Source organism: Pteropus vampyrus, unplaced genomic scaffold (genome assembly GCF_000151845.1).
Source record: "Pteropus vampyrus isolate Shadow unplaced genomic scaffold, Pvam_2.0 Scaffold222, whole genome shotgun sequence".
NCBI lineage: Eukaryota > Metazoa > Chordata > Mammalia > Chiroptera > Pteropodidae > Pteropus > Pteropus vampyrus.
In genome coordinates, this window is record NW_011889003.1 from 1,877,473 (window position 1) to 1,891,517 (window position 14,045).

The 14,045-nt window shown below is 30.7% G+C and overlaps 1 protein-coding gene across 1 annotated transcript in view; it reads left to right on the forward strand.

Annotated features, from left to right (window-relative positions):
- The window catches only part of RIMS2 (regulating synaptic membrane exocytosis 2), a 579,688-nt gene that overhangs the window by 347,645 nt on the left and 217,998 nt on the right, over positions 1-14,045 (forward strand). The window contains exons 17-19 of the mRNA XM_011373284.2: positions 954-1,022; positions 7,406-7,562; positions 9,216-9,332. Coding sequence (XP_011371586.2) covers positions 954-1,022; positions 7,406-7,562; positions 9,216-9,332 — 343 coding nt within the window. The remainder of the gene's footprint in view (positions 1-953; positions 1,023-7,405; positions 7,563-9,215; positions 9,333-14,045) is intronic.

Consider the following 14,045-nt stretch of genomic DNA (forward strand, 5'->3'; position numbering starts at 1 on the left):
TGAAGACACCATCTGCTTTAGCCATCAAAGTTCTAAATTCGTTTCAATGCTGTTTTTGCCATAGCGTGATAAACATTTTAAAATTTTGCTGTAGATTTGTTTTGCAGTGAAAATATACCCAGAGCTCTTGACTTAAAATAATTTTTGCTGTTTTGTCAAAATGTTTCTTAGAAAACATAACACTTCAAAATTTAGATATAGTCATCAATTTCTGGATGATTTATTTCTCATTTTCTTCTCAAGACAATAAATAAACTAATAATAAAAGGATATTTGAGATATCTTAAATTATGCTTCCTCTTCATGAGTATGAAAAAATAAATAATTGGGTACACTTAATTTATTAGTCATGCATATTAGAAAAAGACATATGAATGCATTCGAAAGAATGTATTGTGTTTTGAAGTTTACTTAGACTTAAGTGCCTTGGTATAAGAGCATCTAAAACTGACGTGACTTAGCTATTTTGACTTGGGTTTTTGTCCAATAAATTTTATCAGCATCAAATCATTTACATATTTTATTTAGTATTTCATATTATTTCAAACTTCAAGCCATTTAAGAACTTTATCTTATACATTTCAAGAATAATTTATTTCAAGAATCATATCTCTAATTATGAAATATGTGTGAAAATGTGTTTGTAAGCTAATAATTACTTTCCTCTGTATTTTTATCTATTTTATTCAATTACAGTTGACATTCAGTATTATTTTATGTTAGTTTTGGGTGTACAATATAGTGATTAGACATGTAATTTATGAAGTGATCCCCTGTTTAGTCTAGTACCCACCTGCCACTATGCATAGTTATTACAGTGTTATTGACTATATCCTTATCTCTATATTTTTTATTTTCAAGTGTTCCATTTATTTGTTTTTCAGGTCGGCAAGGGTATTTTCTCCCTCCTTAGTAATCAGCAATTTTAATTATTACTGTTGTTTAATTCATAGGGTCGAAGAGAATAAGTGATAGTGAAGTCTCTGACTATGACTGTGATGATGGAATTGGAGTAGTATCAGGTAAGAATTTCAGAATTTATAATAATGGGGAACTGTAATTCATCATTATTTACTAACAAATAGTAAATAAATAAGTAAAACGAGAAAGTAACAACATGCCTCTTTACCCCTCTAAAAACCTTATGAGAATTTAAACTCCTGAATAGTTAGTTGCTGCAATATCTGTACTAATTGTTAGATTGAGTATGCTTATTGAAAGATGTCAGATAAATGAGTACTTATAAATTTTCTATTTTAAACTGCTAAATAATAAGTATTTTACTATAAATTTGGGAAGTTGTATAATAGAACCTTCTTTATATACTGCACTAACAATGTGAAAAAATCTTTTTGACATCACCAGCATATCCAAATATCAAATATTTGAATTACCTTTTCATGAAAATTTTTTCATTGTTGTGTTGATTAAGTATTAGGTACAGCTACATTTTGAAATTATGATATATTCAGTAATTTATAATAATAAATTATCTGATGATTTAAAACAGGTAAATATCCATTTTAAAGATAAATTCTAGAAAAAAGGGTTTTGCATATACACATTATACTCAATATTATAAAAAATGTTTCTTTTCATTACAATTTTTTCTATTTGTATTCTATTCCTTTAATAATTGATTTTTCCACTTTTTCTCTACTAATGTATAGCTACATCAGGTTTTCTTTATCCAAAATATTTCCTTCAGGTCATTAAAGCTCTTCATGTTGACATCATTTTTAGGACATCTCAATTCTTTCATTTTCTCTTTTTAGGGTGGCAAAAATAGGATCATTTTATTATTTTTCCATTTTATTATTTTAAAGGGATTGTATTTTTTGAAAAATAGCTTCATAGGAATCTTTCATTATTTGGGTTAATACTGTCTAAAAGCCTGCATAATTCAAAGTATTTAACCTGGGTTCATTATTTTTCAACATCATGAAAAATTATTTTTTCTTGTTTCAACATTATTAGAAAAGACTGGTGTGTAATATCCTATATTTTGCTTTTTTGAAATGCAGTGTTATTTTGAGAGAGTTTTTTCACATATACTATAATAATACATTTGAAAAATAACATTTCAGAAACTACAATACCATAATCCTTATTTTGAAGTTCATAAAAAGTATATGGAGAAGACATCAAATTTGGGAATTCTGTCACCATTAAAAATTTGATGTCATCTCCATATTCTTTCTATGAATATCAAGATCACGATTATGGTATTGTAGTTTCTCAAATGTTATCGTTTCATAGGCTGGTAACTTTAATAAATGATGTATCAATTATATTTACATAAGTGTCATGACAACTAAGACTTAAACATATGTTAATTCTGTTACAAAAGTTTTTTACATTTTCTTTTATTACTTTTTGGTTTAAAGTTCCATCATTAAAACTAGTTTTGATAGAGAATAAATGTTTCAATCAATAGTTTATCAAATAATTTGACCACCAGATCAAGCAAATAATTTTGTATTCTCTGTGAATTTGTTCTTAATTTGTATATACATATATACACATGTATATATGTAAATTTCAAATGCAATTTACATATATACATATACACAGGACCACATACCCTCCTCCACCTTTATGTTGTCATTATAAGCAAATAGTAAAAGTCAGTGCACCAGCAAATCTGTTAATACTTTGTTGCCCGTATGCAGAGATTTGTTTCCAATTGCAGACTGTATATCTGTCAAATTTAGATTATCAGTTAAAACCATTCATAACATTTTTTAACCTAAGCTGTCTTTTCTCAATAATGAACTGTTTTGACTAGGGGTCCCCAACCCCCGGGCCATGGACCAGTGCTAGCATCACCGCCTCAGCTATACCTCAGATCATCAGACATTAGATTCTTATAGGAGCACTGGCCAGTGGTGCCAAAAAAGGTTGGGGACCACTGGTTTTTACAGCTTTACTAAATTTTTTCAAGTTTACAAAGCAGATGTTTTGAAAATTAACTATTCCAGAAGTAATATTTACCATGTGCTCTTTATTTTGTTTATTCTGATTCACTCAAGTCAGAGGTCATTTTGACATTTGCATCACTAATATTATTCTTCCATGTAAATTGAAATTGAAATTTAAGTTTCTCAGAGAAGCAATTCCAGATGTGAATTTTGCCAACTCCCCTGTTCCCCCATGGTATACTGAGTAAGGAGAATGGGAATAATTAAAAACTAACTATTCTTTGAACCAGTTGACTCACCCCACAACACGAATAAATGGAATACATATATATAATATTAACCATAGCCACATAAATTTTTATTATTATCTTCTACTGTGACCTGAAACAATTTACAAATGTAAATAATTTATTTTCCATTGGGAAAGTAGAGAGGTTTTGATAATTAGCTCTTGAAAGTCACTTATAATCTCCTGATTTCATAAATCCATTATCACCAGTACTCATTTTTTATCACTTCTGAGTAGCACTTTACATTATTAATCATGAATATTATCTTAAAATTCTATATTTCTTTTTAATCGCCATGTGACTGCATTATTCGTTTTTCTCCTTTTAGTAACTTTTCATTTTTTTCTCAATAGTCTTGCTTAAACTCTGTAGTCAGAGATATTTTTTTCTGTATATATACTCGTATATACTCTATATAGAATATAAATGACTCTTAATCTTTATCAACAAAATCCTAACGCCTTTCCCAAGATTCTTGTCCATATGTATAATTGTGTGCCTGCCTATATGCCTGAAATACTATTATCTCTCCCCAAAACCTGGTAAATGTTACTATACGTCTCTTACTCTTTGTGGTATACTCTTAACTTCCTCATAGATTTATCAAAAGTTATAACTCATTTATTTCTTCCTTGTATTTTGGTCCTGTATGTAATTACAAAATGTTACAGATTCATATTAGAGTACCCCCAGAGTCCATCCTTGGACTTAGTCTCTATCTACACTCACTCTCCTAGTGATCACATCTGTTTAAAGTCCCATGTTTTTAAATAGCATCTGTATGCTAAAACTCCCAAATGTCCAGTTGAGGCCTTTTATTTGTACTCTAAATTTTTTTTTCCCTTCTGCCCATTTGACATCTCCACTTGGAAAAGTAGTTGATATCTTCAGCTTACTATATCCAAAACTGAACTCCTGATCTTCCCACCGAACCATATATTTTTATGACAACTCCATTCTTTTATTTACTTGATTTAAAATTTTAGGTTTGTTCTTGTCCCTTTCTCTTATTACTATGTCCAACATCTAATATTCACAAAATCATCCTGATGGCTCTACCTTTAAAATATATCCAGAATCTGACTACTTTCATCTGCATTGCTATTATCTTAGTTTGAACCACTGTCATTTCTTGCTAGAATCATTGCCTTCCTTTCGGTCTGTTCTCAGTATAGTGATCCTGTGAAAGAAAAAAATAGATCATGTCCAATTTCAATCGAAGTGATCCTGTAAAAGAAAAAGATAGATCATGTCCAATTTCTCCTCAAAATCCTCTAATAGATTAAAATCACTCAGATTAAATGTCAAAAATCTTTACAATTCAAAAGGCCGTCAGTGATCTTCCTCCTTCCTTCAGTCTCTCTGATCTCTTCATCACTTGCTTCACTCCAAGAGCCCTGTTCTCCTTGCTGTTCTGTGAACATGTCACATCTATTCCTATCTTGGCGCCTTCCTACTTGTCCTGGAACCCTCCTCTCTGTATATCCGCTTGGCAAAACATCCCACTTCCTGCAAGTCTTTCTGAAACGTTAACTTCTCAGTGAGTCCTATATATATATATATACACACCTACCCTGACCACCCTATATGAAATTGCAAAATGCCCCCCCACCACTGTTCTGGTATTTTTGATCTCCCTTTATCCTGTTCTATTTTTCTCATAACACCTAATCACCTTCAAATATATGTAATTATTGAGCCTTTATTTGTCTTTATAACTCTTCAACTAAAATTTAAGCTCTGCAAGGGCAAGGCTTTTTGTTGGTTTTGCTCACTGTAGCACACAGAGTAATACCTGGCATGCACATACACTCATAAATATTTGTTGAATGAATGTATTGACTTTTTCTGTTTAGTTTGTTGCCATTACTAATTGCCATATTCCAAAGTTGTGCCACTAGCTATGTGTGGCTATTTAAATTTAAATTGATTTAAAATATATACATTAAATATTCAGTTCCTTAACACTAGTTAGATTTCAAGTGCTCAACAGTCATGTGTGTCATATTGGACGGTGCTGATAGTGAATATTTCTATCATTTCAGAGTTCTTTTAAACAGTGCATTTCTAAGTTTTATAAGAGCAGTTAATCTTGCTGCAACATTTCTAACCAGTGATTTGAATTATATAGTGCTGTCAGCTTCATCTTCCTAAATTATTACTTAGATCATGAGTAATTAGAATACAATGAGAGCATCAGAGTCAGATAGATCTTGTTTTAAATCCTAGCCCTAGTATTTTATATTTAATGTAAATTTCTTAACGTAAATTTCAGTTTCTTCAACTGTAAAATGGGGATAATGTTTTGTTTGCAGTCATTTCTATTACAATGTCTGTGTATTCCTGAAAGAAAACCTGGTGATCTGCAAAATCATGCACTAAAAGCAACAGGATGTCTGGAGAAAACAGTTTAGATAAGATCATTCAAAACCCATGCAGCTTTGTAATCAAAACACTAAAAATAGAAATACAGCACAATTAAAAATTCATATTAAGTTTTAAGCAATAAAATATTAAATATAGGACTTTAAAATGAAAGTGCCTATGTAGAAGGAATCGGTCTACATGGAAAGGAGGATAAGTCTGAAAAGTTATGGTATTGGGAACTATTTACGAACATCAGGAAGAACCCATGTGATAAGCACCTCTAAGACAGAGTTTGTGACCAAAGTGAGGCAAGAGGAAGGAACATGGAATGAATGAGCATCACATATGGTTCTGTATTTCTCTGGCTTGCTGCATCCGGCTGTGTCAGTGTACTTTGCATTCAGTTGCTATTATTTGGTGTGGTAGTAGACACTGTCGGTACCCCACCCATATCCTCTTTACCCCAGCTACTATGAGTGTTGGTTGCTAATAACTCACAGCTGCCCTATTCTCCAGAGAACTGGCCTCAGACAGACAAAACCCACATCACCTACTCCCCACTGACAGTTCACCTACTCCCCACTGACAGTCTTTGGCCAGTGACAGTGACTAACCAACATAGAAGTACAGATGTCCAGGACCTTTGCCTCAAAGTTGGAGCAATTCTGGGGCAATTCAGGTTCCAGAGCCTCCAATGGGATCGGGCTGAGACCACATTTTTGTTCACTTTCTTCTCACGCACTCTTCTGCTCTGCTAATTCCTTTCTCCTGAGAGCGCTCCTTCAATTATTCATAAGCACCCAAATCTTTAGCTCTTGCTCTATTTCTAGGGAAACTAACCTAAAATAATACTGGAAAACGTTAACATGTTGGAAAAATCAGATATGAACCAATACCTTTTCTGAGTTTCCTTCTGATACAAGTGTTGAAGCAGAGCACTTTGTCAAGTTCCTGGCAGAGTTCCTAACACATAGTAAAAGTTCAATTAATAGTAGCCATGATGAGCATGGTGAAGATAATGGTGGTGGTGATGTCACTTCCTGCTTAGAAATTTTCAGGCTCTTTCCATTACAAACCTCATGACATTTTAGGTATATACAACTTGGGTCAAATTTAACCTTTACTGCTTATTTCCCACTGATGTCCCACATTGAACTGCTATTTTTCTTCCAACTTAGATTTCTTTCTACTTTTCTCCATGTCTATCAAATATCAGTTGCTTTCTAGGACTCATCTGAATAATATCACCTCTAATACACTTTGTCTAAGTGTATTAAATCATTGGGCTATTTTCCTCCTACAATTTGTCATATTTTTATTCTCAGATTTCTTTTGTCTCTTAGCCCTGTCAAATACTATAAGAAAAATACATAGGTTTTTCAAATGGTATTCAGAGTGCTTTCTAATACTGCTTATCTCTTAAAGAAATAACTGTTGACTTTTAGAAACTTCCTGTGAAGTTAATAATTTTAAATATTTGTAGTTGTTGAGAAGCATTTGAAGCTCTCCCTAGGTCATTGAAAAGATGAAAATGTTTTCAGAATAAACTTGAGTATATTATTGAAGATAATTAATTGTATATAAAAGTTTTACTCTACCCTAGCACACTGTTTTGGACATAGTAGCTATCTAAATATTTTAATATTTGTCATTCCTTTTTAAGTGTTTACAAAATATTATTTTGTCTTAGTATTATGCTTTATTCATTATGTTTACATTTAACATATGCAAAACCTTTCAACTTCACCAACATGTTTTTCAGTAATGTAGAAAATACAAAAGGACTTAGTGTGTAGATAACTATAAACTTAATTTTTTCTCCGTCAGACTATCGACACAATGGTCGAGATCTTCAAAGCTCAACATTATCAGTGCCAGAACAAGTAATGTCATCAAACCATTGTTCACCATCAGGGTCTCCTCACCGAGTAGATGTTATAGGAAGGACTAGGTCATGGTCACCCAGCGTCCCTCCTCCACAAAGGTAAGATAGCATATGCATTTTATTTTGGGGTAATATTACAAGTATTTATAATCAAGTATTATTAATAACCTCTAAAGATAATAAATTCTTGTGGAAAAAAGTTACTTAAGGAAAAACAGTTACTACTTAATAACTCATATAATGAGAGTAATATGAAATATAGAATATAACTTTGACCAATATTATTTTATTGTGAAAGTTGAAAATTATAAGGAAGATCCAGCTTTCGATCATATGTCAGTTTTGAGTAAATTTGCTTAGAACCAAACTCATTATACTCATGGATGATATAACTTCTGATAATTTAAGAAATAGGAAAAAATAAACAACTGAAGGGGCTTTAAAATTAGGAACAATCATATGAAAAATAAAAGCAATGCTTGGACAATGGCTGAATGGCTCAGAAAATCTGTAGCTTGAGGTTTTATACCCAGTGGAAAACTCTGATCAGTCCAGTTAAGTACAGAAAGGCTTAACTTAAGAGCCATGGAAATAATATATTTGCTAATAAGAAATATGTGCATAATTCACATTTTATATACTTGAAGTGTTTAAGAAATTTGAACTCTTAGAATGATAATCTTGTAGTGCTTATTTTATATGAATAATTGAGTTAATTTTAGGCTTAGAATTTTTAATTATAATCTTAATTTTATGCATAGTATTGGACAATCTAAAAGAATTCAAGATTTATTATATTTATAAATTTAACTTATTTAATCTATGAGGATATTAAACACTTAAAAAGCATTTACTTAATTTAGGTAATTGAAGAATTTAAAAAGAAAACGTAATTAGTTTATAAACATACTTTAAAGTATTTGAAGATATTGAGTTAGCTAAGTTTGTAAATAGGAGTAAATATTGAGTTTTCTGAAAAGTTATTTCTTAAATGTAGTAGAACTATCAATAGAATAATAAGATTTGTAATCTGAAATTTAAATTTAAGAGAGAACTAGAGTTTGAATTTGTAACTTTAATAAATTAAGCCCTACCTCATTAAAAAAAAAAAAAAGAAATAATGAGTGCTTGATTTTTACCATGGAAAGAATATTTGAACACACCAATAGAAAAAGGCTTAGGTTTTAAATTAGCTTCAGGTTTACATAATAGGAACTGTAACAGGAGCTTACATAAAAGGTTTATTCTATCGTGAAAAGGAATTGTGTACATAGACAATCTAGGCCAAGAATGGTACATTAAAAAATCATCATCGATAGATTTTAAAGACTTCAGTTTAGATTTTAAAAAACAAAGAATCATTATCACTAAAATAGGATCTACCAATACATTGTCTGTAAACAACATGCTGAACTCATTTTTTTCTACGCAAATCTTCCTGCTATATTTCATATATCATTGAGTATCACTAGAGACCTGGGAGTCATCTTTTAATAGTTTTGATAATCCTTATCTCTATCCTCATTGATATTAGTTTAATTTTATGTCATATCTCTGTTATAGCACTAATCTCCTAACTTCAGTCTAATGGATAGTTATACTGTTAGCCAGAGATGCAATTAATAAAGCAAAAAACTTGGACTTGACATTATACTGATTTTTGTCTTTTTCTACTATATTAATAAACCTCATTTCTTAGTATGGTAAATGATTACGGTTTATTAAGATATTTAATAGCTCTTGCTATTTCAGTCGGAATGTGGAACAGGGACTTCGAGGGACACGCTCCACTACCGGACATTATAACACAATTAGCCGAATGGATAGACATCGTGTCATGGATGACCATTATTCTCCAGATAGAGACAGGTAAATATGATTAAATACTATTAGGCCTTATTCTAATGACTGCCTTCAGGTAAAAGATGTTACCACAAAATGTTTTCATCTTGAAATTGTGTATTTCTTATATCTTATTTTCTAAAACCGTATGTTTCCTTTACAATGCCTACATTCATTCTTATGACCACCACGTTATTAAAAACAAAATAAGTAGAACAAAGCAAAAACAACCTTTTCTTTGGTAAGAAAAATATAAAATCATCTTGCTCTTGTAATTTTGGTCCTTTGTTAAATCAAGTAGAGTTAGTGAATTTGCACATATGATAATCATAATGAAAATAAGACATTTTATTATTTTTTACCTTATCATAACCAATTATATATGAAAATACTTTCATGAGACAATAGATTTTAGTCTTTTATATTCATCAGGGAAATCAATGTGACTTTTTATGTATAAAATTATTGAGACAAGTCTGGTTTGTTTAGGAAACAAACACAAAAACTGATCCATGAAGAGGTTTTTTTCTCATGGCTTTCAGTAATCCTTTATAGCATCTTAAAGAATCATGCTGTTGATAGCTGTCTTTGGAAGAATTCTCTGAATTTACTCCATTAAATGTGACATACTTGCAAGTAACATGGCATGTTTCAATACATACGTTAACTACTACTAATTTTTTAAATTCAGCAAATTGATTAAAACTCTAATTCATGGTTTGAATATATATAAAATGGAAAATGCTATGATATTTCCCCCAAACTGTGTAATGGGTTTGAGGTAAGGATTAGGAAAAAAAGCTTAATTTACTATTCAGAGAATGCTATGAAGAAATAACAAGGGAACTCAGGAGTCCCTTTGTATGCATCCGAAACTAATTTTAGGAAAAATACTTAGGGGCTTTTAAACCAACTGATATGAGATGTTGCTGTCAATATTCATAAATTTAATTGTTCTCTCTAAATCTAGGATTATTCTGATTTCATGCTTATAATTTCGTTTATTTTAGCACACTTTTTCAAAAGAAAAGATAAGGAATATCTTACTTTTTAAGTGTCAAACAAGTATTATCTTTTGTATCTGACATCTAAGAAGAAATTAAATTAATATGTTTAATAGATATTAATAATGAAAGTTAATGTACTATTTTATTTATTTTTAATTTGTTTGACTTTAGCACAGTTATTTATATTTTTGGGGTAATTATAGGCATGCACCTATAGAAATTTATGCTTATCAGGTACAGTAATAAAGAAAGATAACTATATCAGCATGATTAAGAGTTAGAAAGAAGATTATTAGGGTGTTTGAAGAGTGATTTTGTTATCTAATAGAATTTTAATGAATTTGATCATTTCTGGAAATTATTTGTATAGTGATTCATAAACTTGTATATTGAAAATTTGTTAAGGAAATGATGACAGGAAAGTCTGAAATGATTTTAAATCCTTCAACTTTATGTAAAGTTTTTCTTTTAATGAAAAGTGGACTTGATATTTTCTCAGAAGACAACATGGTCTAAATCTTACAAAGAAGAATAAATTAAAATTAACCTCCAGAATTATACTTACAAACAAAAATTGTCACTATCATATCAGATACATAATATTTTACCAGTATTTGAAGGCAAATGGCCCTAGGGTTAGGAACAAAAATTTATTAAATTCTTGGTGACTAATCCTTGATATTACCTGATATAGTCATAATTGAAATGTCATTATATTTTTTCTTGCTTACTTCATAACTTTAGGAATCTTTTAGTTTAGCAAAAATGTTCAAGTAATTCAGTTTTGATGGAACTTGATCCGTGTGGTTCATTACTCCTTTAGAATGCTATAGATTACCAGGTCATTATTACTCTTAATTGTAACCTGTTTTAAATCCTTTTTGAAATAAGTAAAATAGAATTTCATTTAAATAGGACTATAAACCATTTCTAATGTATTACTTTTGAGTTATCTCTATAATCGTTATTCATTAACGTGAGGAATCAAAAATCAAAAAATACAGTATTATCCATGTAGATAGTCTATGACATTATTAAACAATGGGTTCTTAATATCTATTTTATCCTAATCTAAAAGCTTTTCAATAATAGCTTACCTATGAAGGCATTATAATTTTTTAAAATTTATTTATTTAAAATAGTTTCAAGTATACAGTACATTGGTTAGACATCTATATAGTTCATAAAACGATCCCCCAATTGCTCCCTCCCTCCCCCGGCCCTCCACCTAGCCATCATATTAATGCTAACTGCATTCCCTATGCTGTCTTCTGGCATTGTAATTTTTATGTATTATTTAAATGGCTAGAATACTCTGGAATTCTTACAGTGAATTTTCAAGAATAGCATTTTATAGTCAAATGATAATGTTGTTGATTTAAAGCCTAAAAGAAAATTTCCTTTGAAATAGTAAGTAAAATTTAGTTATTTCGAATGGTGCATTAACCTTTCTTGTCAGTAAGAATTGGTGCACTGGACAGAATAATATTTTGTCGAATGTACTCTTTTTCATAGGATTCGGAACCAAATGGCATTGGGTTTGAATTTAGACTTTTTACCACTTGCTAACTATGTATCTTTGGGAAAATTAACCTATTTGGCACTCGATTTCCTTATCAATAAAATTATAATATTAGCACCAACTTTATAGGGTTATTGGTTGTATTGAATGACAGTGCCTCTAGTTGCATCATACATACTCAAAAAAATGCGCATTGCTCTTAATGTTTTAAGAAGATCTTTTGGCTTACAAATAATTTACATTTTAATGTGCTTATTAATTAAGCAGAAAAAAGAGAAATCGGTCAATTCAGATGTTTTTTATAAAGCATTGTAGAGAATGTAGGACATGAGTTGAACCTTGAAAAATGAGCATTTTTATTCAGGCAAGAACAAGAGCAAAGGTACAGAGGCAGAACACACATACACATCAGAAAGACCCAGTACAAAGATGAAGGACTTGGGGACATATTGAAAAGTTATGCATAAAGATAATGGCTTTTATAGTAGCTATATTGGGTGAGAAATTATGCCATTTGACATTAGTTTATAGTACCTTGTTAAACTTAAGTGTTATAAGAAGGAAATGTAGTCTTCATATCCTTTTCTTATAGGTAATTTTAAAATAATTATATCAAAATTTGATTGGCTCTTTATTTCTTTGTACATTTCATTCTATCATTAGTCAAAATTTTGTTTTGAAAATAAAATTAGGTTCTTTACAAGTAATATAGAAACTTGGGTTCAGGGATACGAGCTAAAATGATGAATTGCAAAGGGCGTCTTTTATCTTCCTCTCCATTCCCCCCACCCCCCTGCATCCCCACACACACTTTTTATATTATTGTCTCTCTGGTAGATTCTGGTAACTGCTGTAACTAAAAACATAATTTTCCTGGGGCAAACTATGTGGTTTTAGTATTAGAAATCATTTCAAGAGCTTATTTGTTTATATAATTTAATTTGCTTTTAGAATAAGTATAGAGTACTAGGTAATATTCCTGTAACATGTCAGAGATATCCTGCAATAAGAATTTTTATGTCTGTCCTAGAGGCCAAAATATATTGGGTGCATGGAGTATACTGTTAAAGAAAAAAACTTTCACAGCTGAAAGCTTTTCTAAAAAATGTTTATTCAGCCAAATGCTAACTAGAGAAGAACCAGGTCCTGGGCATGAAGTCTAAACTACCAGCAACATGGCCAGGTAGAAAAGACATTTTTGTTTGCCATCCTGGAGTTGATGGGCACTTTTATACATTACGTTTTAGGGAAGAAAGATGTAAGTTGATTTGAAAGAACTTACATTGGCTACAGGTAAGGGAGGGTGGGAAAAGGTGAAGTGGGGGCAGTTCTAGGATAGATGCACAGTTAGTAAGGAAGAAATATTTACTTCTTTTGTTTGGTTGTGAGAAACAGTCATGAAAGTTCATACATAGGCAGGATGTGGTGGTGTCTGGCAGACACTACAGTTGATTCAGAGCTCCGCCATATTTTCAGGAATGTGAGCAGTCTATTGTTAGTTGTCTCATAGCTATTAACTGATTAAATACTCTTGTCTCTTTCATTCCCTGGTGTAATGTAATGTAGGACATCTCAGAATTTTTCTTTTGTCAACACTTTTAGCATAATAAGAAAAAGTATAATTAACATTGACAGAAGATATATGACTTCATAAACATTCTTCTCTGTGCATTCAATTAATACATTTATATTCTAAAAAGAAAAATGACCTATTATATGGATCCCTGAGTTACCTTACATATTTATGCTATTTCTCTATTCTTTATTAGTCAGCCAGCTAGTGAAAGTGGCAAACATATCATCTTACTGGTGCATAACTATTTTCAGTCTTTTTTAGTCCTTTCAGTTATCAACTATGAGGGGAAACATTTCTCTAAAAGTTTGAAAATATAAAGTAAATGAAAGAGAATTCACTTCACAAAAATAGTGCAATATTTTATTTATTATACTTCAGGAATATATTTTAACATAGTTAAATCATTCTGAGTATATTTTAGGAATCATAAAGTGGCAAAACAAAATCTTAAAGATAGCAGAAAGTTTTATATTAAGTTGAAATTGTTAGAAACTTAGCTTTCAAAAACTATTGGTTACTTTAAGGGTACGATATTTTATCTTCTATTTTTGCAGTCCTTTTTATGTATCTGGTGATTTCTAAAAGGGGACATTCAGGCTAATTTAATATACGTAAGGATAATTATAAATATAATT